Source organism: Beta vulgaris, chromosome 5 (genome assembly GCF_026745355.1).
Source record: "Beta vulgaris subsp. vulgaris cultivar EL10 chromosome 5, EL10.2, whole genome shotgun sequence".
NCBI classification, from domain to species: domain Eukaryota; kingdom Viridiplantae; phylum Streptophyta; class Magnoliopsida; order Caryophyllales; family Amaranthaceae; genus Beta; species Beta vulgaris.
This window is the reverse complement of record NC_079206.1, coordinates 67431098-67458954: the sequence shown is the minus strand read 5'-3', so window position 1 is coordinate 67458954 and position 27857 is coordinate 67431098. Positions and strand designations below refer to the sequence as shown.

At 35.7% G+C, this 27857-nt stretch overlaps 4 protein-coding genes across 10 annotated transcripts; 2 read left to right on the top strand and 2 right to left on the bottom strand.

Annotated features, from left to right (window-relative positions):
• The first annotated feature begins 163 nt into the window (after positions 1–163).
• On the top strand, positions 164–7411 carry LOC104894799 (long chain acyl-CoA synthetase 1). 4 transcript variants are annotated; one of them, XM_048637668.2, is made up of 21 exons: positions 164–287; positions 393–450; positions 774–939; positions 1679–1742; positions 1845–1934; positions 2469–2525; positions 2681–2729; positions 2823–2899; positions 3013–3052; positions 3902–3996; positions 4079–4246; positions 4589–4699; positions 4869–4956; positions 5166–5232; positions 5314–5389; positions 5572–5689; positions 5798–6043; positions 6209–6348; positions 6444–6626; positions 6719–6838; positions 7139–7411. In XM_048637668.2, exons 3-21 carry the CDS (start codon positions 794–796, stop codon positions 7184–7186), a joined length of 1983 nt encoding a protein of 660 aa, XP_048493625.1. In that variant the 5' UTR covers positions 164–287; positions 393–450; positions 774–793; the 3' UTR covers positions 7187–7411. The 4 variants fall into 4 exon arrangements, with proteins under 4 accessions (XP_048493625.1, XP_048493624.1, XP_010679431.2 ...); XM_048637667.2 differs by having other exon boundaries at positions 165–287; positions 785–939; XM_010681129.4 differs by lacking the exon at positions 393–450 and having other exon boundaries at positions 168–326; positions 785–939.
• Positions 7412–9358: 1947 nt separating this feature from the next.
• LOC104894858 (pentatricopeptide repeat-containing protein At2g21090) lies at positions 9359–10948 on the top strand. Its single transcript, XM_010681202.2, has one exon. The coding sequence runs from the start codon at positions 9359–9361 to the stop codon at positions 10946–10948; it is 1590 nt and encodes a 529-aa protein (XP_010679504.2).
• Positions 10949–11240: 292 nt separating this feature from the next.
• Positions 11241–15873, bottom strand: LOC104894798 (probable pre-mRNA-splicing factor ATP-dependent RNA helicase DEAH2). Of its 4 annotated transcripts, XM_010681125.4 has the most exons (7): positions 15378–15857; positions 14188–14390; positions 13010–14094; positions 12464–12589; positions 12132–12370; positions 11809–11927; positions 11241–11703 (listed from the first exon to the last, which is right to left on the bottom strand). In XM_010681125.4, exons 1-7 carry the CDS (start codon positions 15672–15674, stop codon positions 11577–11579), a joined length of 2196 nt encoding a protein of 731 aa, XP_010679427.1. In that variant the 5' UTR covers positions 15675–15857; the 3' UTR covers positions 11241–11576. The 4 variants fall into 4 exon arrangements, with proteins under 4 accessions (XP_010679427.1, XP_019105370.1, XP_057251303.1 ...); XM_019249825.3 differs by lacking the exons at positions 11241–11703; positions 11809–11927; positions 12132–12370 and having other exon boundaries at positions 12546–12699; positions 15378–15873; XM_057395320.1 differs by lacking the exons at positions 11241–11703; positions 11809–11927; positions 12132–12370 and having other exon boundaries at positions 12546–12695; positions 15378–15873.
• A 2135-nt stretch (positions 15874–18008) lies between these two features.
• On the bottom strand, positions 18009–20776 carry LOC104894797 (probable glycerol-3-phosphate acyltransferase 3). Its single transcript, XM_010681124.4, has 2 exons — positions 19964–20776; positions 18009–18950 (listed from the first exon to the last, which is right to left on the bottom strand). The coding sequence occupies exons 1-2, from the start codon at positions 20711–20713 to the stop codon at positions 18069–18071; spliced, it is 1632 nt and encodes a 543-aa protein (XP_010679426.2). The 5' UTR covers positions 20714–20776; the 3' UTR covers positions 18009–18068.
• Positions 20777–27857: the final 7081 nt, after the last annotated feature.

The following is a 27857-nucleotide window of genomic DNA, read 5'->3' as shown; positions in this document are numbered from 1 at the left end:
CTGATCAAATCATGAAGATAGTTTAGATCTTACGTACACCTTCTTAAATATAGCCTAAGCAAAAATTTGGAAGTTTCCACTTTGGACTCAACATCACATTGATGACAACTTCTTGAATAGCCTTAGGAGAAATGATGACCATCTATATACCATAAGCAAAATATAAATGCTCCCTCAACTAACCTATACATTTCCTCCCAAATATTCATCATATGAAAAATCCACTTCCTTTTTTTGGTTATATATACATTTCCATATTTCACGGTTTCGTCCTTATATTATATACTGTGCGTTTTCTCATCTTCACACCCTCTAACAACTAACCAGTACGTACTCATCTACTGAAATTATTCATTTTGATAAACATCACTCTTTTTTTTCCCTTCAATTAGGTGGTTTTGGCTCACACATGCAATTATCATTTTGATTCTTAATTAGCTTCTTTTTGAGGTATAGTATACAAAATCTCGTGGCTTAATCTCCTAATTAAGCAAAACTGTAAACCAAGAAATAAGCAAGAAATAAGCTTAAGCAAAATCTATGTGATCAAACTATCTAGCTCTTTTTCTTTCTTTTTTCTTTCAGAAAAAACAGTCAGTCTTTCAACAACATGTATTAAATGAACTTAATATCAGTCTGAAACTCAGAAATTCCTTTATTATTACTACCTCAACATTATTACATGTAAAGATAAGGAAATAACACTTCTTTTTTTGTTTTTTTGTGAAGTTGGAACTATATATTATAATATTGTGTCATTGTATAACTTATAGTTGAAAAACATATTATTAGGATGAAGAGTTTCTCAGTACAAGTAAGTAGTGGAAGAGAAGGACAAGATGGTCGTCCGGCTGTGGGTCCCATCTATCGGAATATTCTCTCCAAGGATGAATTTCCACCGCCTCATCCTGAAGTGTCAACTACTTGGGATTCTTTCAGGTAACTTTTTGTTTTATATGTTCTGAATAATTCACTGTTCTATTTAAGGAAATTTTCTTTTTCTAAAGTTGTTGATGGAATACTGTGTATATATATAGTATGTTCTTGAGATAACCATTTGCAATTCTTCATTTTAAACAAAATTACTACCCCAGTGGTGACTTTCATGATTCACTTGCATATACAATATATGGGCGCGTGGGTAAGTTGAAGTTCCTTACAAGTAGGGGGAATTCGCATGCATGTGGTGAAACTTGATCTTAGAACCTTAGGTATCGACTGTGATGTCAATACCTCTAGGCTATTACATGCTACTCGTAAATTGTTAGTTGTTATTGTACCTTCATTAGATTTTTTATAGAATGAATACAGAGTTTCTATTATTCATATTAACTGTCACTCTAAGTGGCCTGACGAGGGTTGGTGTGTGAGCATAGAACCAAGGAGAGAGAGAATATAAGGAGTTATGGCACTAATGGCAGGTAGGGGACATTGTTCATTATGATCCATTATTGGCCACAGATTTTAATAGATGCCTGAGATTAGAGAAACTCCACGTTGTAGAGTTTTTTTAAAAAATTATAGAGGTTAGCCAATTCGGAAAATATCAATATATTTTGAATGTCGAATCAAGATCAACTAGGACGGAAATTAAGCATTTTGTAATAGCGTTTATTGAGACGTGAGACAAAACGTACCTAATGATAATCTTATGTTAGAATTTGTCTTTGTTACATAGGCTTTCTGTTGAGAAGTATCCAGGAAATAAAATGTTGGGTTGGCGTGAAATGGTTGATGGCAAGGTAATTTTACAATTCATTTTCTTCTAGTTTACTTTAAACTCAAATATAGTCCTTAAATTGATGAGTTTGTGCCATCTTTTGTTTTTTTCATGAGATGTTTAGTGGGGACCCTATCTTTGGAAAACATACAGAAATGTCTATGAAGAAGTTCTAAAGATTGGTTCAGCATTACGGGCATGTGGGGCTCAACCAGTAAGTTTAACCTTCCACTTTCTCCGTTTCTTAATATTATATTAACATTTTATATTATAAAATAATAACTTTGATCATATTTAGTTACTCATATGTAAAGATAAATCTTATTAGTTTAATTATTATTAGGTCAATTTCAATCTATATATTCAAAATAGTATAATTTATAATAAAATATAATTAAAAGTATTAATGGTGGCAAATTAAGGTTGTATATTGACAATATTCCTAGTTAGTGCGACGCATCTATTAAGAAACAAAAGAACTTTAACAATTCATTCCAACACATATAGTAACAAACTATATATATATATGTAATATTGCTAGATTCATTTCAATATGTAATATCAACTTTTTATAACTATATTAATATATGATTAAAGATACTAATGTCAATTACGTGTAACGAGAATCATACGTGAAAAAAGAATGGTACTTCCTATCGAGAACTCCTTTTTAATTATTTATTATCGTTGACATTTTTGTATGACCAACTTTTTTTATTATTGATAATCAAATTATGTTTTTGTATAGGGTGCAAGGATTGGGATATATGGTGCTAATTGTCCTCAATGGATTGTAGCAATGGAGGTTTGCATAAAATTCTAATCATTCCCTCTTCAAAGAAAAAACAGAAAAAAAAAAAAACACTATTTCACTTTATAGCATATTTATGTATTCAATTGTCTAAATTATTATAAGTGAAATATTATTGTTACAACTAACAAATTTCAACATGTGTATAGGCTTGTGCTGCTGATAGTTTGATATGTGTCCCTCTCTATGATACCTTAGGTAGGTACTCTTTTTACTCAAAAACTATGAAAAGTATTTGAAACCAAACAAAACCTTAACAAAAATAAATTTATTTTCCTTATTTATAACTAGGTCCTGGTGCTATAAATTACATAATCGACCATGCTGAAATTGATTATGTTTTGGTCCACCCTGATAAAGTCAAAGAAGTAAGTTCCTTGAAGTCCATCTTCCTAATTAGTACGTGTTATTTTTTGTTTAAAGGTTTGATTTTGACATTATGTATGCAACTTTTTTGCTGGTTCCTTTTTTTTTTTTACAGTTGCTGAACCCTGATTGCACTTCCAGTAAACGGTTAAAATGTGAGTGATATTCTAACTTGTGCACAAGTGCTTGCTCCAATCAATTTACCTATACTTATATTACTCGCACTCTTCATTTAATTTCAAGGTAGGTCTAGTTTATATAGTAGAGGGGTGGCAATGATGCGAGTCGAGTTCGAGTTTGAGCTAGCTCGACTCGACTTGTTAGCATTTCAAGTCGAATTTGAGTTGAGTCGAGCTCACTCGAGTCGAGTTTTGATCGAGCATTGACCGAGTTGAGTTTTGACCGAGTCGAGCTTTGACCGAGTATATTTCGAGTAAATTCAACAATAAGGTAGAAAAATGTTGAATTTAGGTATTTTGCTATTAATAATTAGGTATTCGAGCTTCTCACGAGTTTTCGAGTCGAGTATCAAGTTGCTCAACTCGACTCGAGCTCACTCGAGTCGAGCTTTGACCGAGTTTTGACCGAGTCGATCTCAAGTAGCTCGCGAGTTATCTCATCCCATTGCCACCCCGATAGGAATTTTATGAGTTATATGATCTTTTATAAGTATACTTTAGATGACACATCGAGATGTACTGATGTACGTGTTCTTTTCTTATAATTTATGTATTCTTTTAATTTGAACCATGTGCGTTATCGAATTTCGATTATGGCCCTAGAATTCTAGGCATTAGGACGGAAGGATCTTATTTGCAATCCCTTCAACTTTACGATAATTCATTTTGGGCCAAAATCATGGAAATCTTTTTTATAAAAAGTAGTCGAATCACACACTTGGACACGTACATGCGTCCAACCCGATTACCCGAGTTCCATTAATAGGCCTTTGACATAAATATTAGGTAAGCTAACAATTTAAAGCTGGCTTTATGTCATTGCAGCGGTTGTTTGTTTTACATCGTTAACTGAAGAAGAAACTCAGAAGGCTCGTAATGCAGGGATAGAAGCATACTCATGGAATCAATTTCTTCAAATGGTCAGACTATTATCATAGCATTTCAATATAAGTTTACTTTATAGAGCTTCCCCTCCTAAATAACATGATCTTGTTCATATAGGGGAAAGAAAATCCATCAGAACTTGTGCCTCCACAAACAATCAACATTTGTACAATAATGTACACAAGTGGTACGAGTGGAGATCCCAAAGGTGTTATCTTAACACATGAAACTATGGCTATGTTTATATGCGGATTGAATATTTTCATGGACCAATTTGAAGACAAGGTAATAAAGCTACCTAACAATGCTAATTGTTTACCTTTATAACTCTGATCATACATGATACTTCATGGTGTGAATGATAAGGTAGCCAACCTCGCGCATATTTTTGATCTGGTAGTCTCTGACACGATACAAACACAATATTACTGGGAGAAACCGAGATCTGATTTTAGCTTAAACTCTATGTAGTTAATGATATGTTTTGTAAGCAACTGAAGTCAGCATTACATATTACCCACATTGCTAGCTCTACAGTTCATGCTTGTATCATCCACATTGTTAGCCATGCTTCATTCTTGGCCTGATATTATACAATGGAGTGATTAATTAAGTAATTTTGAACAGATGTCGGTGGATGATGTGTATCTATCATTCCTTCCCCTGGCTCATGTACTAGATCGAGTGGTCGAGGAATATTTTTTCCATAAGGGTGCTTCTGTTGGCTACTTTCATGGGGTATATTCTCTTATTTCTCTTCGTCTATTGTGTAGTATATTACAATATGACAATATTTAGATCAATAAACTGAAATGGCTTTGTGTCAAAAGCTTTTCGACTTTTGATGAACTTGAAATTGAATCCCATTACTTCCGATGTCTGAATGTTGTTGACTTGTGCATTGAAGAATGTTAGAGAAATTGGTGAAGATCTCATGGAGTTAAAGCCAACTTTTTTTGCTGGTGTACCTAAAGTGTTCGACCGTGTATATGAAGGTATGTCCTGATACTACTTGGCCTTCCTCTATGTTACTCGGACTCTTCAACTCATTTCAAGTACCGTGTCAGATCTTAGACACTCTGACAAGTTCAGATATCAACAGTCAAAGTTGCACGTTGGCAAGAATGAGAGTCAAAAGTAGATTAACAGAGTACAAAGGAAGTAACTACTAATGCATTTCTCCTAATTGATAAACTTATATCAGGCATACAGAAGGCAATTGCAGATCTTCTTCCACACAGAAGGATGATTTTTCACCTTCTTTACAAATAGTAAGTTGTTCATCTTCTGTTAAAATTCTTAGTTCTCTGGCTTTTATACAGAACTAAGTCTTTTTTTCTGTTGAAATGCAGCAAATTATTCTGGATGAATTTAGGGTACAAACATAAAAATGCATCCCCTTTAGCAGATCTTCTAGCTTTCAGAAAGGTGATCGCCTTTGATCCATAATTTCACATCCTGATCTTTTTAATGCTTCAATTTTGCTCTTCAGAGAACTTTCAATAAGCACAAGTTTATTAACACTGCTTCATGTGTTTTAAGCTGAAGACTAGTTCTTGAATGTTACAATATCTTTCTTACTCGTAAAACAATGTTTGCACTAAATGTAGGTAAAGAACAAGTTAGGTGGTAGGATTCGACTAATGGTAAGTGGAGCTGCACCTTGGAGCGAAGAAGTGGAGGAGTTTTTGCGCGTAACTTGTGGTTGTTTTGTACTTCAAGCCTATGGTAATAAATAACTTAAGCCTGCAGCTTGTTCTTTTACTGGAAGCTTACATTCTCAACAATTGTCTCTAAAAACCATTGCTTGAATCAGAATTCTGAATTTTCTTGCAGGATTGACAGAAACTTGTGGATTGTCCACAGTTTGCTTCCCTGATGAAATGTCTATGCTAGGATCTGTCGGTGTTCCGTCTGTATACACTGAATTGTGCCTTAAAGAGGTTCCGGAGATGGGTTACCATCCGCTAACTGATCCTCCTCGCGGAGAGATATGTTTGAGGGGTAAAACACTCTTTTCTGGATACTATAAAAACCCTCAGTTAACTGCAGAATCCATCAGAGATGGATGGTTTCACACAGGTATACCCTGTAGTTCATTAATGCTTATATAAAACACATTTAGTCTCTGCTCACTTCGTTTGATCTATGCTTAAATGAAAACATTAATACTGTTTTTACTGATTAAAGCTTATTTTTACTGATTGAAACTAATTTTTGCAATTGTTCTTTCCTGTGATAACTCAGGTGACATAGGAGAGATGCTTCCTAACGGGACAGTAAAGATCATCGACAGAAAGAAGAATCTGATTAAACTCTCACAAGGAGAGTATGTCGCGCTTGAGTATATAGAGAAAGTATACAGCATTAGTCCCATTGTTGAAGATGTATACCCTCTTCCAGGAAAACTTTAAACCTATACCTTTGTGCTTATTGATCCAATTTATTCGGTATGAGCTGATTTCTTGTCTTTCTTTTGAAGATTTGGGTTTATGGAGACAGCTTGAAATCGATGCTGGTTGCTGTTGTGGTGCCAAATGAAGATAACACCAAAAAATGGGCAGATAAAAATGGATGTAAAGGCACGTTTGCTCAGTTATGCTCCCTCAACGAGTTCAGAACTTATGTCCTCTCTGAGCTTAGAGTTGCTGGGGAAAGAAACAAGGTGCATAAATCATAATGCCATAATAATATCTGATTTCATTTTCTTATATCTAATCTATGATCTTCAATCATTTTCTCTTTTGTTTTGATCAGCTTAGAGGTTTTGAACATGTCAAGGGAGTCATTCTAGAATCTCAAACCTTTGAAATGATACCAAGTTTGCTAACACCAACCATGAAGAAGAGGAGGGATAAAGTGCTAAAACATTATCAGGTAACTTATCAACACTCTCTAGTCTCTAGTCTCTAGTCTCTTCATGCTATAGTTGCTTCTATAGTTCTATGTTTTTTGACTAGGGTACTTCCATCAGACACGGATACATGTTCAAGTGTTTGAGTCCGCTATTACATAAAAAAGAAAATATGATTTTGGCTCACATTGAAATGTTAATACCCATGTTAGAGTGTCGAGAATCTGACCCAAGTACTCGAGATAAAGTAAAGAGTCCGAGTAACATAGAGTAGTTCCAATCTCGTGTGATATTTTATGTTGTTACCTTCAAATGTTGTGCAGGCAGAAATTGATGACCTATACTGCACCTTGGCTAAAGGAAAATGCTGAAATTTTGCTGCTCTGTGGAGGCCGGCTAAAGAAATTGTGAACATTATAGTGTCTTTATGTGTTTGTGTATTATTATCATGTATCCTATAGAAGGTGTGCAAGTGGTTGAACAGGGTGCTTAGCTTGTATGGCTTTCTGTACAAAATCTGTTTTAGGCCAGTGTTTGAAGAGAAAGGAAAGATGCAAAGTTATCATCAATAAAATTAACTTCTTAGTGTTAAAAAATTGTCATGATTCAGCACATTACTGCTTGTTAGTTGTTACTCTATTTCTATTAGCTTGAGCCAGGAAGTTCTCAAACCTTGAAAAAGAGATGAAAACATAAATCAAATCCTTTGAAACTTGAAAGGTTTACAAAGTTATTCATTAGGCTCTTGTTGTTTTCACCTGAAGCACTAGACTATGCTTTCCCATCCAATATGCGGTCCAAGCCCAACCCATAGGCCGAGCATGCATGGGCTCATATTTGTTCACTCAATGAAACTTTACCAACTTTGAACAGATCTCATAGCTCGATCAATAAAAAAAATTATAAAAACATGGGATATTCAATACATTAGACAAATTTTGGAATTTGAAAGTTCGCTTGAATGTGTTCAAATACTAGAATCGAACTTCTAAAATAGGATTTCTGGACTTTATGAATTTGATTTGATAATTACACTTAATATCTAAGATTTGTTTCTTTATTCTTCTTTAAAATCGTCCCACAAAACCCTTCGACGCTAATCTTCTATAAAAAGAATAAAACATATGTATATGAACTCAACTTTATCAATAAAACAAGTCGGATTTTTACGAGAAATAAACCGCTCTTAAAATATATACAACATTTTTTTTTTATTGTTTTACATCTTTGATTATATACGGAACTATGTTTGTTGTATATTGAAACTAATATATTAATAAAAGGAAATTTCCTCAGGTACTCCTGAGGTTTGACGTAAGTCCCAAATTACCCCCCACATTTGGGGAATTCCTCAAATACCCCTGAGGTTTGTGTTTGGGCTCAAGATACCCTTACTATGGACGGAACCCTAACACCGTTAGGTTTTCCTCCTCTCTCTCTCCCCCATTTTCTCTCTCCTCCCATTCTCCCACCCACTGCCAAACCCCCCTAATTCCCTACTCCGGCGCCGGCGAACCTACCCCTCCCTTCCCCATTCCAGATTCCCTCACCCTCGGCGTTGGCGCCGGCCAGAACAACAGAACGACAGCCTAGGGTGGTTTTGAGGGCGGGTTTAAGGGTTTGTGTGCGGCATATCTGGGTGGCGAAGGGAAGGGGGTCGACTCACGGTGGGAGACAGGGAAGGGGGGACATTTCCGATAGGGGGGAAGGAGGGAGGGTGTGGTGTCGTGTCAGGGTGATGTTGTTCTGGCCGGCGAATGGAGGGCTAGGGTGAGGTGTCGAGGGTGGGGGGAATGGAGAGGGAAGGGTCGCCAGGGGTGTTGCTGTTCTGGCCGGCGAAGGGAAGGGGTACGGTCGTCGGGGGTACTGCTGTTCTGGCCGACGAAGGGAGGGGGTAGGGTCGCCGGCGCCGGAGTGGGTGGTGGTCGCCTGCTGTTGGTCGCCGGTTGGGGAAGGGTGTTGGCAGTGGTTGGGGGAATGGGAGGAGAGAGAAAATTAGGGAGAGAGAGGGAGAAAACCTAACGGCGTTAGGGTTCCGTCCATAGTAAGGGTATCTTGAGCCCAAACCCAAACCTCAGGGGTATCTGAAGAATTCCCCAAATGTGGGGGGTAATTTGGGAATTACGTCAAACCTCAGGGGTACCTGAGGAAATTTCCCATTAATAAAAGATATTGAAACAAGCTTTATTATATATATATATATTTTTTTTTTGGGTCCTACTACGAGGAGTTTTCCACTACCTTCGGCGGGTGGACTAATATCCTGTGTGACATTGTGAGTTTGCATGGGTACCTCAAAGGGCAGCAACCCTCCCCCAACTGAGATTTTTTCCATACCCAATGTTCAAACTCGAGATCTTGGTTAAGGGAAGCGAGAAGTCCTTAACCACTCACGCCAATCCTAGTTGCTTTTTGAATCCATTATATAAGCAACTCTCAAAGTCAAAATGTACTAATTTCTAAACGAGCTGAGTTCAAAAAGGTCTTTGAGCTCCAAACTCAAGTCACAACTTACACAATAGAGAACCGCAAAGTTGGTTATGATGGTATTCTTCGATACTACAAAGAGGAAGTGTTTGAACAAATTTCACCGGCAATTTTTTACCCTTCAACCAACTACTTTAAACCAAAGATTAAAGATTGCCCTTCAAGAGGGCCAACTTAACGATGCTCGAAAACTCTTTGATGACAATCCCACATCGAGAAATGTTGTCTCATGGAATATGATTATTGCTGGTTATATAAAAAGCAATCACAATCATATTGCCCGCCAAATGTTCGATGAAATGCCTGAAAGAGACATTGTTTCTTGGAATACCTGGTTGTCTGCTCTGCAAAAAACCCAAGACCATGAACATACTTTCCAGTCTTATCTCCAGCTACAAAGATCTGGTTTGCAACCAACTTCACACACCTTTTCAATAATAATCACTTCTATTTTGGGTACTTGTTTCAAAGTTTTGATCCCTCAGCTTCATAGCCAGATTGTTTCTTTGGGTTATTACTCTAGTATCTATGTGGGATCATCATTGATGAGAGGATATACAGATTTAAAGAATCATTCTTCTTTAGTATGTGTGTTTGATGATATGTTATACAAAGATATTAGTATATGGAACGCGTTAATTTTGGGTTATATGGAATTGGGTTTTATAGATGAAGCTCAACGAGCTTTCGACAGGATGCCAGAGAAGGATGTGGTTTCTTGGACTACTTTGATTGATGGGTATTTGAAGAATAAAGAGGTTAAAAGAGCTAGATGTATTTTTGATGAGATGGATGGAAAGAATGTTGTTTCATGGACTGCAATGATTTCAGGGTATGTGGGAACAAACAAGTGTTTAGATGCTATAGAGTTGTTTATCCTCATGGTGAGATCAAGTGTTCCACCAAATCAGCATACATTCGCAAGCGTTTTGGCTGCCTGTGCTAAGCATTTTGAACTTCTTACAGGACAGCAAGTTCATGCAACCATAGTTAAGCATGCTATTACTCTTGATGTTGTCTTGGCAACTGCATTTGTGAATATGTATGCCAAATGTGGAGATATTGAAGCAGCTTATAGTATATTTGAGAAAATGTCGGACAAAAATTTGGTGTCTTGGAACTCGATATTAGGTTGTCATGCAAGGCATGGGCGAGCAAGAAGAGCTTTGAATGAGTTTGAAAGAATGATCAGTTGTGGAATAAAGCCGGATCACATAACATTTACCAACGTTTTATCAGCTTGCGCACATGGTGGACTAGTTGAAGAAGGGGAAAGGATCTTTTGTTCCATGGAGAATTGTTATGGTATAAAGTCGGATAAGGAGCACTATGCTTGTATGGTAGATCTATATGGAAGAGCTGGACGTCTTGATAAGGCAAAAGGCTTGATTGAACGTATGCCGTTCGAGCCAGATATTGTTGTGTGGGGTGCTTTGCTCGCAGCTTGTGGCTTGCATTCAGATTTTGAATTTGGCAGCGACGCTGCAGATGCAATGCAAAACTTGGAAAAGAATCACCCTGCAGCATACATGGTTCTTTCGAAAATTCTGTGTGATAGAGGTCTCTGGGGCTCTTCGACAGATATAAAACAGGCAATGAGAGACAAACACATGAAAAAGCAAAATGCTGGAAGTTGGATTGGTTAACAAGAGCTTGAATTTAGTCATCAGGACATTCAAAGACGAAGTCGAAAGTCGAAACCATTGTTTGTTTGTTTGCATTTTCCTTATTTGGTACCTGCCACACAATGCCACAAAGATAAATGGACGGATACAATCACAATCATTATCCCAGAATCAACATTCTTGACCTTTGCTTTGGATTTGTATAATTTTGTCACATCTATACAAACTTATGAGATGGAATATAATGCCCATTTAAAGGAAAGAGAGAATCCATATAACAAAAGAGTTTTCCAACTAATCTAAAACATCTTAATAAAAACCTGTCGCAACTAGATAAGACAATGCATTATAACAGAAAGATGTTACAATATCCAACAAAACAGAACAATTTGTAAAATACTCTTAATATATCTGAGTTACACGCGAAATAAATAGTAACTGTGCATGACAGGCAAACACTAGTTTACTAATTTTTGGACGTGAAATAAGCTGACAGCAGCTTTCAGGCATCAGGAGTGTTAAATCCACCAAGAGATTGTATTGTAAAACAGCAAGAATCAAAGGTCTCCTCAACAAGCTGCACTTTCAATGCTCCTCAATGCCCTCACAGAAGTGTACATAGAAGGTCATAAGGTAAACTGCCCATCGTCTACCTCCTGTTCTTACTCTCTTCCCTGTCCTTATCGCGCTTCTTGTAAAGCTTCTCTAGAACCCGTTTTGCTTCGCAGTTAGGGAAGTTTTCAAGGTCATAGTAGTGTGGTGCTATATCAACAATCCTGTTCAGAAATTAGAAAACACAAAAAAAAAAAAAAAAAAAAAACATCACAACACGGATCACCTAGCAAATCAAGCTGCTGTTTAAGAGGAAAGCATGATCTAACCATTCTCCACGGACATCAGTAACAGTACGAATGAAATTCCGGCTAGTCAACACATATTCGTTGTATATAACCCACTCTGGTTTATGGTCTAGGCAATTTGAAGGATGCAAATGAACCACCTGGAAGGACATTTCGTAGCACAGTAGCAAACAAGTTAGGGTCACAGAGAATAAATAGGTGTGCAACAGTAATGTTATGTTTAAAAAACAGTACTACACAACTCACTGAAATGCACTTCATTGAGAATGAAGTTAACAGTTATCTTTCTTTTTTTTTTCTGCAGAGGGGGGAGGGAAGAAAAAATTGATGTATGGATAACTCACTTGGTTATCTTTCACTGTCAAATAATGTCCTGTTTTTTCCAGGTGTGCTACTTGCATGAAATATCCTGCCAACATTGCCTTCCGTATGTTGACATAGTAATCCCTGCTGTTGAAATCAGTGCTGCATAACTTTAGGTTGAACCTTGACATAATGCGGACAAGTTGCTGCCTCACATTATCTGCAGCCTTTAATGTCCTCTGGTTAATAAAATTCTCGTAACACCAAGCTGGGTCTTCCTCTGGTATGTGTCGAAAAAAGTAAGGTCATGAGCAGAACCATCCAGGAAAAAGAAAAGGCCAAAGGAGGAAAATTAGGCAAAGTGGATACTCACGATTCTGCTTGTAGGCATGGTATACATTCAACAGCGTCAGGTGATCCCCGTCGATGTGTCCAAACCTAGCTTTCGCTTCATCTGCAGCTTTCTGGGCCTCCCTAGGCCGCAAAAAGCAATTGGGTACTAGATAATATAATTGTTATCACAGACGAGGCCCACGGAAGGTCAGCAGATGCATAGAGGCGAGACGAGACCATTTGCTTGATGAGAAAATACTGAGAAATTGGATCTATCTGCATCAGCACTTACTTAGAAAATCTATGGCACATGCCAACCAGGGGCATGGAACCCAGACTAGATAGTGGCTGATGGTGACCTATTCAGACTCACAGACATGCAAATGCACATGCATAGAACCAACAAAACAGAAAAAAAGAACCTAGAAATACATGCATAGACACAACCTATGTTATATGAGACTTAGCAAGAAAAATGCTGTCAGGGACACTTCTTGACCCCGACAGACAATTTAATTAGAAAATTTTCGAACTGACATGAGACTCAAAAGGTTAAACAAATCTATTCATCATAAGACAACATTACCTGAAAGCATCGCAGATACTGAGAGGATTTCATTTGAACAGTTGAACTCAGGGCTCACAACAAGCATCTTTCCCATCTGAGGATCCAGTGGAAATTCACTCATAATTTCTCCAAGTTTTGTCAAATTCCCTTCATCATCCAATGCACCAAGATAATTCAACACCTCTAATGCTCGCATCAAAGTCTCTGGAGCTGGGGGATCCATAAAGTCAAAATGTACCAGGTCATCAATACCCAACTTCTTCAGTGTGAGTACAGTATTTGCAAGGTTTGACCGCAAGATTTCAGGATACGTCTGAGGCTGGAGATCATTATGGAAACTCTTCTCCGTGTATAGCCTAAAGCATTTACCGGGCTGTGTTCTTCCAGCACGACCAGCTCTCTGGTGTGCACTTGCCTTTGATATAGGAGAAACCAACAATGATTCAACACGAACACGAGGATTGTAGACTTTCTGTTTTGCAAATCCTGGATCTATCACAAAAACTATACCATCAATGGTCAAAGAAGTTTCAGCAATATTAGTAGACACCACAATTTTCCTCCCAGGAGGACCTCCCTCTTTTGTTGGCGGTGGAGCAGATTCAAATATTTTCTGCTGCATAGCAGGAGGAAGAGTAGAATACAAAGGGACAACTTTCACGGGGCCGACTTGGTCACCCAAATTTCCCACTTCTTTATTGATTTTACGGCAAGCATCCTCAATCTCCTCCTCTCCAGTAAGGAAAACAAGTATATCGCCAGGAGGTTCACACATGTGTATTTGTACAACAGTTCTAATAGCTGCCTCAAGGTAGTCTCTTTCAGGATCCTGGGTGTAAAAGATTTCCACGGGATGCAGCCTTCCAGGAACTTTCATAAGGGGTGCACCATTGAAATAATCCTGAAATTTCTCAGCTTCAAGAGTAGCACTCATAACAACCAGCTTTAAGTCTGGTCTATTTCTCAACACTTCCTTCAGAAGCCCAAACAGCACATCTGTTGCCAATGTTCTTTCGTGAGCTTCATCAAGAATTATAACTTTATACCTCTCTAGAAGAGGATCTGTCATTGCTTCTCTCAAAAGCATACCATCGGTCAAATACCTGCAATTCAGAACACATGGAACTTAGAAGCCACATAAAGTTGGATCATAGTTTCTGAGAGAAAATATATCTTGTCAGAAAGGATATGCATACTTCAAAACAGTTCTCGGACCACTACAATCCTCGAAACGAATGCTGAAACCAACTTCTTCTCCCAGAGTCACATCCATTTCCTCTGCAACTCTACGTGAAACTGACATAGCTGCCACCCTACGTGGCTGAGTACAAGCAACCATGTTCTTCCGCCGTTTATCAGGAGTATCTAAATCCACAGCTTCCAAGACAAATTGCGGAATCTGAAAACGCCATACATCGCAAGTTATATTCTTTACTGCAGGGCGCGAAACAACTATATGGGTAGACAGTCTTATATTAATACCTAAACCAATGGCGACCTACTATTTTAAAAGGTAATAAAATTGAGCGCCTAACTTTCTTGAAAAAGGCTATTTGCAAAACGCAATCCACCTTACTAAAACACTTTCAACATCATTCCACACTAAATTTGTTTAGAATAAATCTTAATTTTAGCCTCTGCCAGCTCAAATGCCTGAGCAATGATAGCGAAAAAAGATTCACATCCTGGCTTGCAATTTACACCCTCTAGAACCCAAAAGTGCCATAGAATAGAAACGAGAGCCTTTTTCGAACTTGAAAGCGCCCTTTTTGAATTTTTTGAATTTTATGGCAAGTTCTTTAAATATAGGTTGGTAAAAGACCTGAAGTGTTTGTACAGCTACTTGCAACTGTCTTGCTTACAAGTGCTCCACACTTAACCATCTTCATTCTAAGTTTCCAAACAAAAACCCATATTTCACATTATCTCTACTATGTGAATCGTACCCCAATTCATATCCAATATACCTATAAAATTACCATAGAATCCACCCTCACAACTATATCCATTTAAACAAGATAAGCATATCATAAACACTGTAACATGTAAACTCTAATATACCAATCAAACTAACTACATAACATATTCTTACATTACCCAGCTCCATATTATCACAATTACAACATAAGTATGATTATCAAAGCACTAAGCTTCAATCCAAAATCACTAAGAATAATATATTTCATAGATAAGTCAACCAGTCATAGACAACCCCACAATCTCCATACAACCTTATCCTACAAAACATACCACAAATACCCAAAAAAGATAAAGAGGCAAAAAATACAATCTAGGGTTTCCAACATAAAACCCAAATTTCATCAAATCACAAACACTTAACCAAACATTGCAATTAATCAAATAAACTCAAAAAAAAAAGCCATACCTGAGTAGTTTTACCACTACCAGTTTCACCGACCAACACAATAGTCTGACTGGTACTAAGAACCTTCAAAAACTCCTCCTTCTGCTGCCAAACAGGCAAAGATTTTCGCTTCTCCAAAATCTCAAAAAATCGCTGAGAATAAGGTCTTCCATTCCATGGATTAACTGTGAGATTAGCGCCACCATTGTTCATCAACATCGAGATTCCACCGTTTGATTTTGTTAATTTGCCTGGAGTTATGGCGTTTTCGTCAACTACGTCGAACAAACTCACCTTCCTTTTTCTTTCGGTTCCCATCTGATTCAATTTGCAAACCCTAATTTCACCACCAATTCTCCCCGATTTGCGGATCCCAATTTTTTTGCGGGAGGGAGAAAGTAGTGTGTTTTGGGGAGATTAAACCCTAGGAGAGAGAAAATATAGAAGCAGCTGTCGTAACTTTATATATCGGGTGAAAAAATAAGGAGTGTAATTGGAGAGGGAGAAGATTCTGGACTTCCGATTTCAGCCCTGTGGCTGTAAACGTCGGTTATTTCTCAATTTTAAGGTTTTGTCTAATACATAGGTAAATAAGAATTAGGGTAAGGGTGTCAATTCAGTTAATCAAGGGTTTGTTTTTTCGGCATAAAATAATTGAATTGAACTGAATTAAATTGAATTAAACTGAACTGAACTGAAATGTGAAAGTAAAAGTATTGTCCAGAGCTGAATTGAATTGAACTGAACTGAATTGAAAATAAGCTGGGGAGAACAGGTCCCAAGTTCAGTTTTGGTTCAAATTAAATAGTTCAATTAATCTCAGTTCAGTTAAATTAGTTTTTTTTCAATTAAATTGATTCAGTTCAAACTTTTTGAGTTTTAGTTTAAATTCATGCAGTTATTTCGATATTCAGTGCAATTTAGTTATGTTTGCATTTATCTTTTGGTTTGGCTCAGAAAATTCAGTTAAAAGAGTTGATTATTTACCTATTAGTATCTGACAAACAGTTGTTTTCAGTTTGAATTTAGTTAATTTCAATTAAGCATAGAAAACGGCAACAACGCTTATGAAATTTGATATCAATTTTAAGATTTTTGTTTTACGACCCTCGCGTCTAATACATAGATGAATTAGAGGAAGGTGCTCGTATATATGACCATTTTAGAATAACAAGTTAAAGTTGTCTTTATACGACAGTACTCCTATATTGTAAGACGTTAAAAATTATCTATAGAATAACAAAGAATCACTTTTTATAAGATTGATTTTTCCAGCAAAGGATTCATATTATTGTCGAGAGTATTGCTTGGGTTTTCAATTACTTTGATTATTGCTTTTCAAAAGTGTTCCGAAAATTTAACATTATTTTGCACAAGTTGATTGCATATTTAACGTTTATATCAGGATAAGATGTATTCTGACCTTCTCCTTCTTCCCAAGCTCATAATGCCAAATATATCAAAGTTATAAATAATAATATATGCAAGTTTCTAGAGTAGAAAACAGTGACGAAACATCATAGGAGCTGGTGGGAGCCCCGGCCCGGCCAACTTCTAAATTTTCCTAAAAATGTAAATTTTTCAAATGAAATAGGGTAATATTTATATTTGCTCCCATTTAAAATTACAAATATGTTGATAGGAAGTAATTTTAAGGAGAAAGTACGCAACCCAATAATGTACACTCTCACGCCAATATTCCAACAAGAAACTGATTTCATACAGTTACTATAAATTAAAAAACCTTGACAAAATCCATCCCACATACTCACATAGTCACATTACTCACATACCCACACTAGCAGTAGCATATGATCGATTATTCAACACATAAGTCCAATTGAGCGCATTGCCGAATACCGCGTACATTGGGTCACAAAAAATCCTTCATCGTATTACGTTATACTCTTGTCATCCACGAGCACTCTATTGAGAGATACTACTATTATATATGACTCCAATAATATGAAAGATGTTGTGAATATAGTGATACGGCTTAACCTAATGAGGGTGTCAGGGCTCATATATATACATAACGTACAATGATGAGGATACCCTTAATATTCTCTATTACACCCCCTCAATCTGTGCAGGGGAAACAACGTACAGATTGGACCGTAAAAACTCAAAACCATAATATAGTGATACCACCCTCAATCTCTGATACCATGTGAATATAGTGATACGGCTTACCCTAATGAGGGTGCCAGGGCTCATATATATATACGTAATCAATACATAACGTTCAACGACGAAGATACCCTTAATATCCTCTATTAGATGTCTTGGCCTAGTAGGTAAGATTAAGGTGTTGTGAACGATAGGTCATATGTTCGAATTCTCCCCTCCTTTTTTGTAATGGTGACAAGGTCATTGCAAGTGATACAAGATCTCTTCGTAGGTTGAGACTTTTAACTTAGGCATTAATTAATTAGCACAATTGGTAAGTTTGCAGCCTCTTGGTGTACATCTAGATCATTAGACCGAGTCATCATGGGGACATGGGTTAGGAGGACAATTAATAACCTAGATGTGGAGCTCGAGATAGGAAGCCTAAAATATTGAAGAGAGGTACGTAGATTAAACTTTAAAATAAAGAGTATATATTATATAAACTTTGAGTTTAAATTTTTTACAAGAGGAATGAATGAATTAATCCTAGTAAAAAGAATTGTATAATCCAAGTAAACATGTATTAGTTCTAAGCTATAATTACACAACACCATTATTACCCGCCAAAATCAAGTACTTATCCTTCCTAGTAAGTTTAGTACACTCAAAGCTAAGAGCCTCTCCAATCTCTCTTTGCACATGATTAGCAACATCAAACCTCGATTGGCCTTGATCTTGACACGTGGACGATCCCGACACGGTTCCAAGCAATTGCACAGTGTAGCTAGGGCTAGGGTTCATGAGGAAGAAAATAGGGTCCAAACATTTAAGACCACTAGCAGTAGTTCCATAAAACATAGTCACATTACAGTCCATTGCCACAGGAATAATTTGATCATTCATTTCAGCAAACAAAGGACTAAACCTTAAAAGATATGGTTCCCTACATGTAGTTCCTTCAGGGCAAACCACAAGATCACCTTCATTTAAGAGCTTCTCCATCATGTTACTATCTTTTTCGCGATTTCGAGTTAATCGGACAGTCTTGATTGGTGCTAACATCTCTGATAATCTGCTTAAGCTGTAGGTGACTGCAATGAGTGGTTTTTGAAGTGCATAAGATAGGTAAAGTGGATCTAATAATGTTCTATGGTTGCATACATAAAGTTGGCCTTTGGATGGTTTTTTAACCTTAGATGATGTTGTTGATTTAGTTGTTGGGTGTGAGAAAGAGGATAGTAATCTTATACCAGTAAATATTAGAATTGGAGTTGCTATTTTATGTGGAAGGGATAATGCAATAACACCTCTAAAAATGGCAAGGATTATTCCAAAAGGTAGCCATAAAAATAGGGCTAAAGTGGATATTGGTGTTGGTCTAAAAGCTAATCTTCCATCATGGAATATTAAGGGTTTTGGGTAATTTTCTCTTGGAAGATATTGCCATTTTTTCTTTGTTTCTTCACTTGTTAAATAAATCTCCTGCAATAATATATTCAAAACAAAACGTTTAGACATTGAAATTAATATTCATCAGAAAAAAAAATTAACTTGTTCATTTAAAAATATAATACTTCCTCCGTTTTATTTTAAATACAATAAAAAAATATTTTTATGAGATATAAAATATTTATTCACATGCTAGCTACGCGCATTTAAACGAAATAGAAAAAAGATAAATATATATATATACCCTATATTGAAAAAAGCGGAAAAAATCTTATAGTAAAGACAAAACTTGAAGCTAGTAGTCTACCATACTTTAACGATTTAAGTCGGTTAGTTAAATCATTCTTTTTGGCTCTATGTTGGTTAAATTATTGCTTACATATGTACTGTTTTTATGTTGGTCTTTTAGTGGCAAAGAAGGGATTGCCTCTTGGGTATTAATTCTACTAGATAGGCCTTTCAAATAATGACGAAATCCTTAAGTAATACCTAAGTATGTTTGGAAATTATGAAAGTAACGTCCAAAAAAAATCAGTATTGGGTATAATATAGCTTTAGATCTTATCAGGGTAATAGAAGATAGATTAAGTTTGAATGAAAATAGTATATTATGATACTATATTATTTTTGTTTTTGACATAATAAGAAGTTTATAATAATGAAGCAGAAGTTGTTAGTCCATAATATTATGTTATTAATAGGATTATTTGTCATAAACTCCTAAAGTTAGGAAATTCTTTCTTATGTAATGAAATTAGATATTACATAATAAAGTTTTTTAGCATACAAAAATTATTAAAAGAAACGGACTAATTTTAATATAAAAGTAGACCTAGTCACTAAATGGATTAAACTAGTCACCGAATTAATCTAGTCACTATTGGACTAATTCTCTCTTTAATATTGGGCTTATCATTGTTTAATTTTAATTTAAAAATAGGCGATTTCTTACAAGATAAACTCTTTAGCATATGATACAATGACAATTATTGAAATGTTAAAGAATAAGATAAATGCACAAATAAAAAATATGTTCAATAACTTACCTTACAAAAAGAGAAGAATGGATGATTTAGGGTAGATTTGGTGCCACTAACTCCAAAAACATTTGAATTATCCAATATCTCACCATCTCCCAAAATGCTTTTAAGATCATTCACAACCATCTTCTTATTATCTTCCATTAAACCAATAAAATATCCATGAAAAACTTTTAGCTCTTTTCCAACAACATAATCAACCTCTAAATACTCTCTCAAAAAACTTTCAACCATTACATGAGGTAAGTCACTAACACCAACTTTTCTCTTAAATTTTGTCACAACTTTAAACCCTTCTAAACCAACATCTTCAAGGAAAAACTTTGGCAAAATAGCCCTTCCTACCATAAACCCATCTTTCTTAATCCCAAAAAAACACACCATTACCATCATCTTTAACCTCATTTCTTTGCTAAACAAGCAAGTAAAAGGGTACGAAATAAGAAGAATCAATGCCCTTAATACACTCCCAGCTTCGAACGCGACGAGCATGAAGTAAGGGAACAATGAGGATGATTTTAACAATGTTTCTTCCACATTGAAGATCAAAGTTTGTTCATCATTACCATCATTAGTAAATATTAGCTCATTTGATGCAAGAAAAAAAGAAGGCCATTTTTGAAGCTTTAGTTGAAAACTAGGATATAGAACATTGCTAACTTTTCTATGAAGATATCTAGGAGTTTTAAAATGTTCATGAAGAATTCGAGAAAAGAAAAAAATTATAGCTCTAAACAAAGAAGTATATGTTGCCATGAAATATTTCTTTGTAATATAGGAGTATGTTGCTTTGGTTGTCAAAAGTGTAACATAATACCTAAGTATTTATAGAGTTAAGACTTTAGAATAGAAAAAAAAAAGTGCCTTAAATTTTTTGGGTTATTACGAAAGTGGGATTATGAGAAATTGTGTCAAATGTGACGAGGTCCAGCTAGTAGGGCGGTGATGAGTGTGACACAATGTGAGTTTGCATTAAATTGAGTTTTCATATGGGATTAGATTTGGTCAGACATTTTAATTAATTTACTCGGTTAATAGCAAAAGTAGTACTAGTGAATAGTAAGATCTAGCTAGTACTCGTTTATAATTTGGTCAAATTGTTTACTAGGGGCTCCGAGTATCTCGCTGTTTGATCACCTACTGTAATTTACAAGTGGGTAGTGGGTACTATCGCCTACCATATTGTTGGTTGTTGCCTAAATTTAGCTATGAAATTTGGATTGTAACTCTTAGGAATTGTCAATTCTATCTAGCTAGAGAGTCATCATGATCCAATGTCTCTGATCAATGTGTGTCCGTGCCCTATATACATCAGATAAACGATAAACAACAGTTGTGCATTCGAAATTATATTTTATATTGTAGTGTGAAATTCGTACAGATAATATGTTTAGGGCATGTTTGGACTGATCATAATGTATCAAGGGGTAATAAAAGTCAAACTAACAAAAATAATGATAGGTAAAGGTGATTATTATGAATGAGAAGAAATACGGGTGATAAGCAAGGGGTTTAACTAGTGTTAGTAAGAAGAAAAGGAAATTAAAGAGGAATTATTACCTTTATTATGGGGGTAATAATTACCTACCAATCCCTAGGGTAAATGTTACCCTCATTTGGGGGATAGTCGCGTCTTTTTTCCTTCTTCTCATCACAATAATATTAAAGTTTTTATTTTTTTTATTAGGAATCACAACAACATTACATGATCCTCCTTAATTGTAACCAGCTTAATTCACCTTCATTTTTTATTAGTTAAGCCAGAATGAATCAATGTTTATTAATATTTTTAAAGAGTAATTAAATTTTTATCTCACAACTAAACATAACCTTTTGTATTTTTTTTTTCCCATAAAGATCCATATATAATAAAAGATTATGACGTAGATAGAATTCGATCACATATCTCAATTTCCAACCTCATAAACCCTTGTCAACTAATTAATTAGTTAGACAATACTTATAGAACTCTTATATTACTCTATTATTGGAGATCCTCATACTGAATTAAGTAGAGGTAATGAGTCAAGAATCAAGATAAATATCTCCTTGATCCTGTGGGCTATTATCTCTCTATTATAAACCAATAGTGTCAACTAATAATAGTTTTCTTACAAGAGAAGAATCATCACCGGTAGTCCGGCACTTCTCATGGGTGAGGAAACAACCCACCTATATCACATTTTTTACATCACCTTCCATCATCCCTCAATTTCCAAGGTTAGGCTGTATCGTCATTTATGCTTTTAGTCTGTTTAGTACTACTATTATTAACTACGTACTCTATTCCCTAAAAAAAAAAAAAAAAAAGGGCTATGTACTCTATCACGCAGCATGATGTAAAATTGGATGACTCATGTAATCATATTTTTTTGCACCCAGTGGGACCTCTGGGTAAGAAAAAGAACCTTATTGAATCAGTACCTCGTTCAGGTCCGTCAACTCAGGTAAACAGGCCAACGCTTGAAAGTAAGGGGAATATAAAGGAATCTCTACTCCCAAACACAAGTAGATAGTGGTGTTCGAACTTGTGACTTACAGGTCACAAGATGAGTTTTTCACTCCTGGCCCTCTACCAAGCAAGCTTGGTTGACTCATTTAATCATATGATTACTTCATATAGACATAGTAGAGAAAGGCTTGGTAACCAACGGTTTGGGTCCAAAAAAGACTCAAATACCCAAAATAAAATACAATGGTACCATTATAACCTGACATTGGTATCAAATTGTTATCAGGACTGGTACCAAGGTATCAATATTTTCGGAGAATGGTACCATCATAACCTAGCATTGGTACCAAGCAAATGTCAGCCACACGCGCGTGAAATTTTACAACGCATAAAATGACCAAATTACCCCCGTTTGAGTCCCCTAAGAGACTCAAACGGTTGATTGCCAAAACAAGCTCAGACATAATATATGACTGGAATACACACATATCAAACTTTGTATTTTTTTTTTTTTTTTTGGTGGGTGGGGTTTTGGTTTGAAGAGGTGAAGAAAGTTATTGAAATGGACCTTAAAATATTTTGTTGAGAGGATAGAGTCCCAAGGCTCTATGGTGCATCCGGAAAGAATCCAAGCTAGACGGATGCCCTCACCCAGGTCCCAGGCACATGCATGCATGGTACGTCGTAGAGGGGCATGTATTTCTCACAGCCCTTGTTATGAAATTTGAACATGCTTTTAAGTTTAACTATAAGATGTTATCCTAAAATCAATTATTAATAAAAGAATTATATAATTCTCATTCGACCAATATGTGACAGCTTAATCATTATTTGTTCATACACATAGGCACGATAGAGTATCTTTATATTTGAAGGTATAAGCTAAGTTATGGCAAGATTAATTATTAATTAACAGGACAATCATGAGTTACAAATAACCCCAAACTTGGTAGACAAATGACCTAAGACTTAATTATGAGTTATCCTTACTATATCTACCTTCATTTTGAAGTATATGATATGGAGCATTTGAGGTGTTTGTTTAAGGAATTAAAAAAAAGGAAAAAGAAACAACAACTCTGATAAATTCCTTAATGTTTTGTTTTACTAAGTCATTTTAATCATTCTTTTCACCCTTTTTTTACCCCCAAACTCCTCTACATTGATTCCCCACCCCCTACTAGGGTTTCACCTCATCGCAAAAATCCTGATGTATACCTTGAATAATCTTAACCACCCTCATTACACCAGTACCACCACCTGGTTTGACCAGCACCATCTCACATTACCACTAGCCAACCACCACCAACACATCGCAACAACCACAAAACCACAACCCCCCCCCCCTCCACACACACCACGAAACCATCTCCGCACAACCCAACCCCCACAAACCACCATCCCATAATTATTAACCACCACCCCAATAACATACAAAACCACCATCCCCCCGTACCATCAAAATGCAAACCCTAACCACGATGAAACCGCCCATCGACCACAAAACCACTATCTAACCACGTACGCAAACCCTAACCACCATAGAATCAGCAACCCAGCACAAAACCCTCATCTCACCACCAAACCTAAACCCTAACCACCACAAAACTACCATCCCACCAACAGAAAGCAACCATCCAATGCCAATTTTCTTCGTCGGTCGTCTTTTACACCGCCACAATCGCTTGCACCAACCTTGCGTGTAAGGGAAGAGGGAAGGAATTGGAAGAAAGGCGGAAGAAGGAGGAATTTTATAACTCTTTCCATGGCCTAACTAGACATATTATATTTTTTTAATTGGGGATTTTCCCATTTTTGTGTATACCTTTTCCTTACCCCTTTACCATTGATATTTGATAACCTCCTATTTTAGCTTTTCTCACTGGTAATCCTCCATTTTCTTAACCTCATTCGTAAACCTCAATTATTGCATAAATGTCAAGGGTTATGAAGCAAAAAGACGTTAGTTGTCGTTTATTGCTGAAAATTTTTGTTAAAAATTAATGGCACGCAAAAGATTTTCTCAATGAGTTTTACAACACGCAAAATGAGGAATCCGGGTCCTTTTTGTCAATTCTGACCTCAAATTTGATTTTCAAGGGCCAAGATGACCGCCTAAACATTAATCGAATAATTTTTGTCGCACACAAACTAATTAAGGCGTGCTAATCAAGGCATGAAGTTCTAACGAAAAGTTTTCGGAGTTAAATTTTTTTTCTTTATAATATCACATTTGATATTAAGACGATAAATGAGGATTACCAACGGGATTAAAAAAACTAAAGGTTTGCAGTGGAAACAACTAAATATAGCGGATTACCAATGGAAATTTTCCTATAAATAAAAGCTTCTAGTGTATATTTATTAATACTATTCATTACTTAAAGAAATCAGGTAATTAAATTGTCAAGTTTGATAAGTAAATACGTCCCTAATATATAATGAAAATATGAAAATAAGAGAATTATTACTATAATATAATGGATAAGGTAGAGTCAACTTGTATATTTCCTTTAAAAAGATACTCGATCACTTCTGCGCCGCAAGAGTATCATTGGTGAATGATAGGTGGAAGTGGTGATGAGAAAGAAAGTAAATTTGATTATTGTAATTGATGCATGTGCTTTGCTTGCCCCATGGAGCTCGAGCATTTTAATGCCTTGTCCCTCGCAAGTCGCAACGCATGTACGTTCATGAAGGCTACTTAGTTTGTTAAGATGAATCTAGAATAATAATATTGAGGAATGAGGATCACCAAGAGTTTCACATCTTCAAGCAATGTATCTTTTGAAAAGCATTAATTTTCTATCTCATTCTTCTCACAAGTTATTAAGGATATCTTGGCCCAGCGTTTAAAATTGAGGTGATCTTCCCATAAACTATACGATTTTCTACTTTAAAGATCGTCCATTTCTCTATTGTATGATCCCCCCTCAGCTCCTTGAAGAATTTCTAAAGTACATCTTTAGCATATACTTCTATGTAAAAGGATATTGAATTGGTTAGCAAGTCAAACAAATTAATAATCCTGTAAATTGCATATAATATTTGAAAACTGAAATCAGCAATTCATTTATATGGATATGGTTGTCACCATAGTGGGAACCAAATGCAGTTTTATGTTATTCCTCCGTTTTAAAAAGTTCTTCCTACTTTAATTAATGTTATCTTATAAAAAAAATCGATGCAATTATATATTGGAGGAAAAAATTCCCTAACGAGAAACTTCTATTTTCAAGGCTTCGCATTAAAAGAACGCATTAATCAATTCTAAGTGGATATTTATTTGGTGCCCTTGTCTCCAAAAGTGTGTTAATTTGCCTATAATTTCGTTACAACATCAATGCTAATGACAATTGATAAATGTAGTGCAAAACAAAAAATTATAAAACAATTTGGAAATGAATGAACAATGCATAGACACTGCGACATATACGCAACATTTTGAAATTTGAACTATTTAAATTAAATGATAGTTTTGATAAATGCTAATAAAAACGATATGCTATTTGCCTATTATGCAATATGTTATTGGATTAATCTTCAAATTAAAGTAGTGTATTGACATGTATGAAAGTTACGTAGTTAACATGTTGCTTGAATTAAGAAACAAATATAGTACTGTAACAATATATTGCTAAACCACTTATTACTAGATAAGAGATGTGTTGTCTTTTTTTTTTTGGTGAAATACGGAATATATTAACCTTAAAGTTCTTGGGCTAAACGCCTTAATACATAATCATCCCACATGTTCAAAAGATAACTAGGGGGTGGGGATAAGCCTAATGAGAGATGTGTTGTCTGAACGACCAAAGATGTCTTGGCCTAATGCTTAAAATTGATGTGTTGTAAACGATAGGTCACAGGTATTCGAATTTCTTCTCCCCTTCTTTGTACTTTGTACTGCTTCTGTGGCTCATATGAATTAAAAAAAAAAAAGTGTAGTCTGAACTTTTTAAACCATGTATATGGTCACTAGCATCTTTTGTGGATAAATCAGTTCAACTTAACAGGTCAAGCTCTTTGAAAGTAGAGGCGAAAAGATATATAAGGCAATAATGTCCACCTCAAAGCCCCCCTTGATTATATCAAGTACTAGCTACTAGATTATATAATAATGACCCATATTAGTTGTGATTATCATTGTTGTAACTTGTAAGAAGAGAGTATTGATGCAAATTAAAGAAAAATGGTGTTCGCCACTTAACTATCTCCTCCTCTCCTCTTCTTCTCCAATTCTCTTTCTAGCATTTCTTAATTTCTTGGCCTTTTAGGTTGAAAATAGTCTAATTTTCTTCCAAAATTAGACTATTTTCAACCCTTTTTCCTTCGTTTTAGGATTATTATCTTATTTACTGTTTTCTTTTGTTTTGCTCTTTATTTGTGAGAGCTTTTCTCCACCTTTTTGGTGGATCGTTTCTCATCTATGTATGAGTTTTCCAATCTTCATGCTCTTAATAGTTTGAAAGATGATCTAGATCTATGAGGGTTTAGGTTTTTTCAGCAATTCGTCACCAACAACAATTACATCATAGAATCAGATTGTGAAGGTCTCTACTTGAAAGGATGCAAAGATAAAAATACACTATGCACGTCAAGTTAGTGGTGGACTTTGAGTTATGCTCGAGTATGCTTAAAATTAATTGGTTCCATTGTGAAAATTGTTCTAATTTGTTAAATCTATAATTAATTATCATTGTATACGTAGTATGTCTTATGGTTACTGATATAGTTTCTTTTTGTCAAAAAAAAAAAACTTGTAAGAAGAGGAAGAAAACTTAGAGCATGATCAAGGATAGGAGCTAGCTCAAGTGGGTAGAGCGCTCCCCCTTGGCCCTTGAAGTCAGGGGTTCGATCCTTACCCCCAGCATTATGCTGGGGTATTTCCTTAGCATGCTATGCATGTCTTACCGGCCAATGTGTTGGTAGTTCCTACAGGCTAGTAGCCTGGTAGGGGTTAGCTCTTGGGCTAACTTAATTTCCTAATAAAAAAAACTTAGAGCATGATCAGTCCAAGTTATGGAATAGAAAGTGAATAAAATCAAAAAGAGTAGTAGAATGGCAAACAAACTAAGGAAATCTATTACTAGTAAGTAACGATAATGGATTGAGAAGCGGTTGCACTGAACAAGCTAAGCTAAGAAGAAAAGGAATAATTATTTGCTTTTGTTTCTTAGAGCCTAAAAATGTTGAACCAAACATTCTCTTAACGTGTAGCTCTTATTACAAAGCTGTAAAAGACTATGGCCCTGTTTTTTAACAGATAGTTGTTAGTTGTTCGCTAATTGTATTAGCTGATAGATAGCTTATTGTATTAGCTGATTTGACTAGTTGTTTATACAAAAGTGTTTGGTAAATAGCTAATAGCAAATTGTTACATAATTGTGTAAAATGACCATTAAGGACATGTACATAATCTAGTTGTATTTTTTATTGTTTATCAAT

Excerpts from the sequence above, each read along its gene's own strand:
- LOC104894797 (XM_010681124.4), bottom strand. The coding sequence starts at position 20,713 with ATGGCAACATATACTTCTTTGTTTAGAGCTATAATTTTTTTCTTTTCT. Across the intron at positions 18,951-19,963 it reads CATTCTTCTCTTTTTGTAAG|GAGATTTATTTAACAAGTGA; the intron begins GTAAGTTATTGA and ends ATATTATTGCAG.
- LOC104894799 (XM_048637668.2), top strand. The coding sequence starts at position 794 with ATGAAGAGTTTCTCAGTACAAGTAAGTAGTGGAAGAGAAGGACAAGAT. Across the intron at positions 940-1,678 it reads ACTACTTGGGATTCTTTCAG|GCTTTCTGTTGAGAAGTATC; the intron begins GTAACTTTTTGT and ends TTTGTTACATAG. Across the intron at positions 2,526-2,680 it reads AATGGATTGTAGCAATGGAG|GCTTGTGCTGCTGATAGTTT; the intron begins GTTTGCATAAAA and ends ACATGTGTATAG.
- LOC104894858 (XM_010681202.2), top strand. The coding sequence starts at position 9,359 with ATGGTATTCTTCGATACTACAAAGAGGAAGTGTTTGAACAAATTTCAC.
- LOC104894798 (XM_010681125.4), bottom strand. The coding sequence starts at position 15,674 with ATGGGAACCGAAAGAAAAAGGAAGGTGAGTTTGTTCGACGTAGTTGAC. Across the intron at positions 12,590-13,009 it reads AGTATCTGCGATGCTTTCAG|TACCCAATTGCTTTTTGCGG; the intron begins GTAATGTTGTCT and ends TATATTATCTAG. Across the intron at positions 12,371-12,463 it reads CCATGCCTACAAGCAGAATC|AGGAAGACCCAGCTTGGTGT; the intron begins GTGAGTATCCAC and ends GACACATACCAG.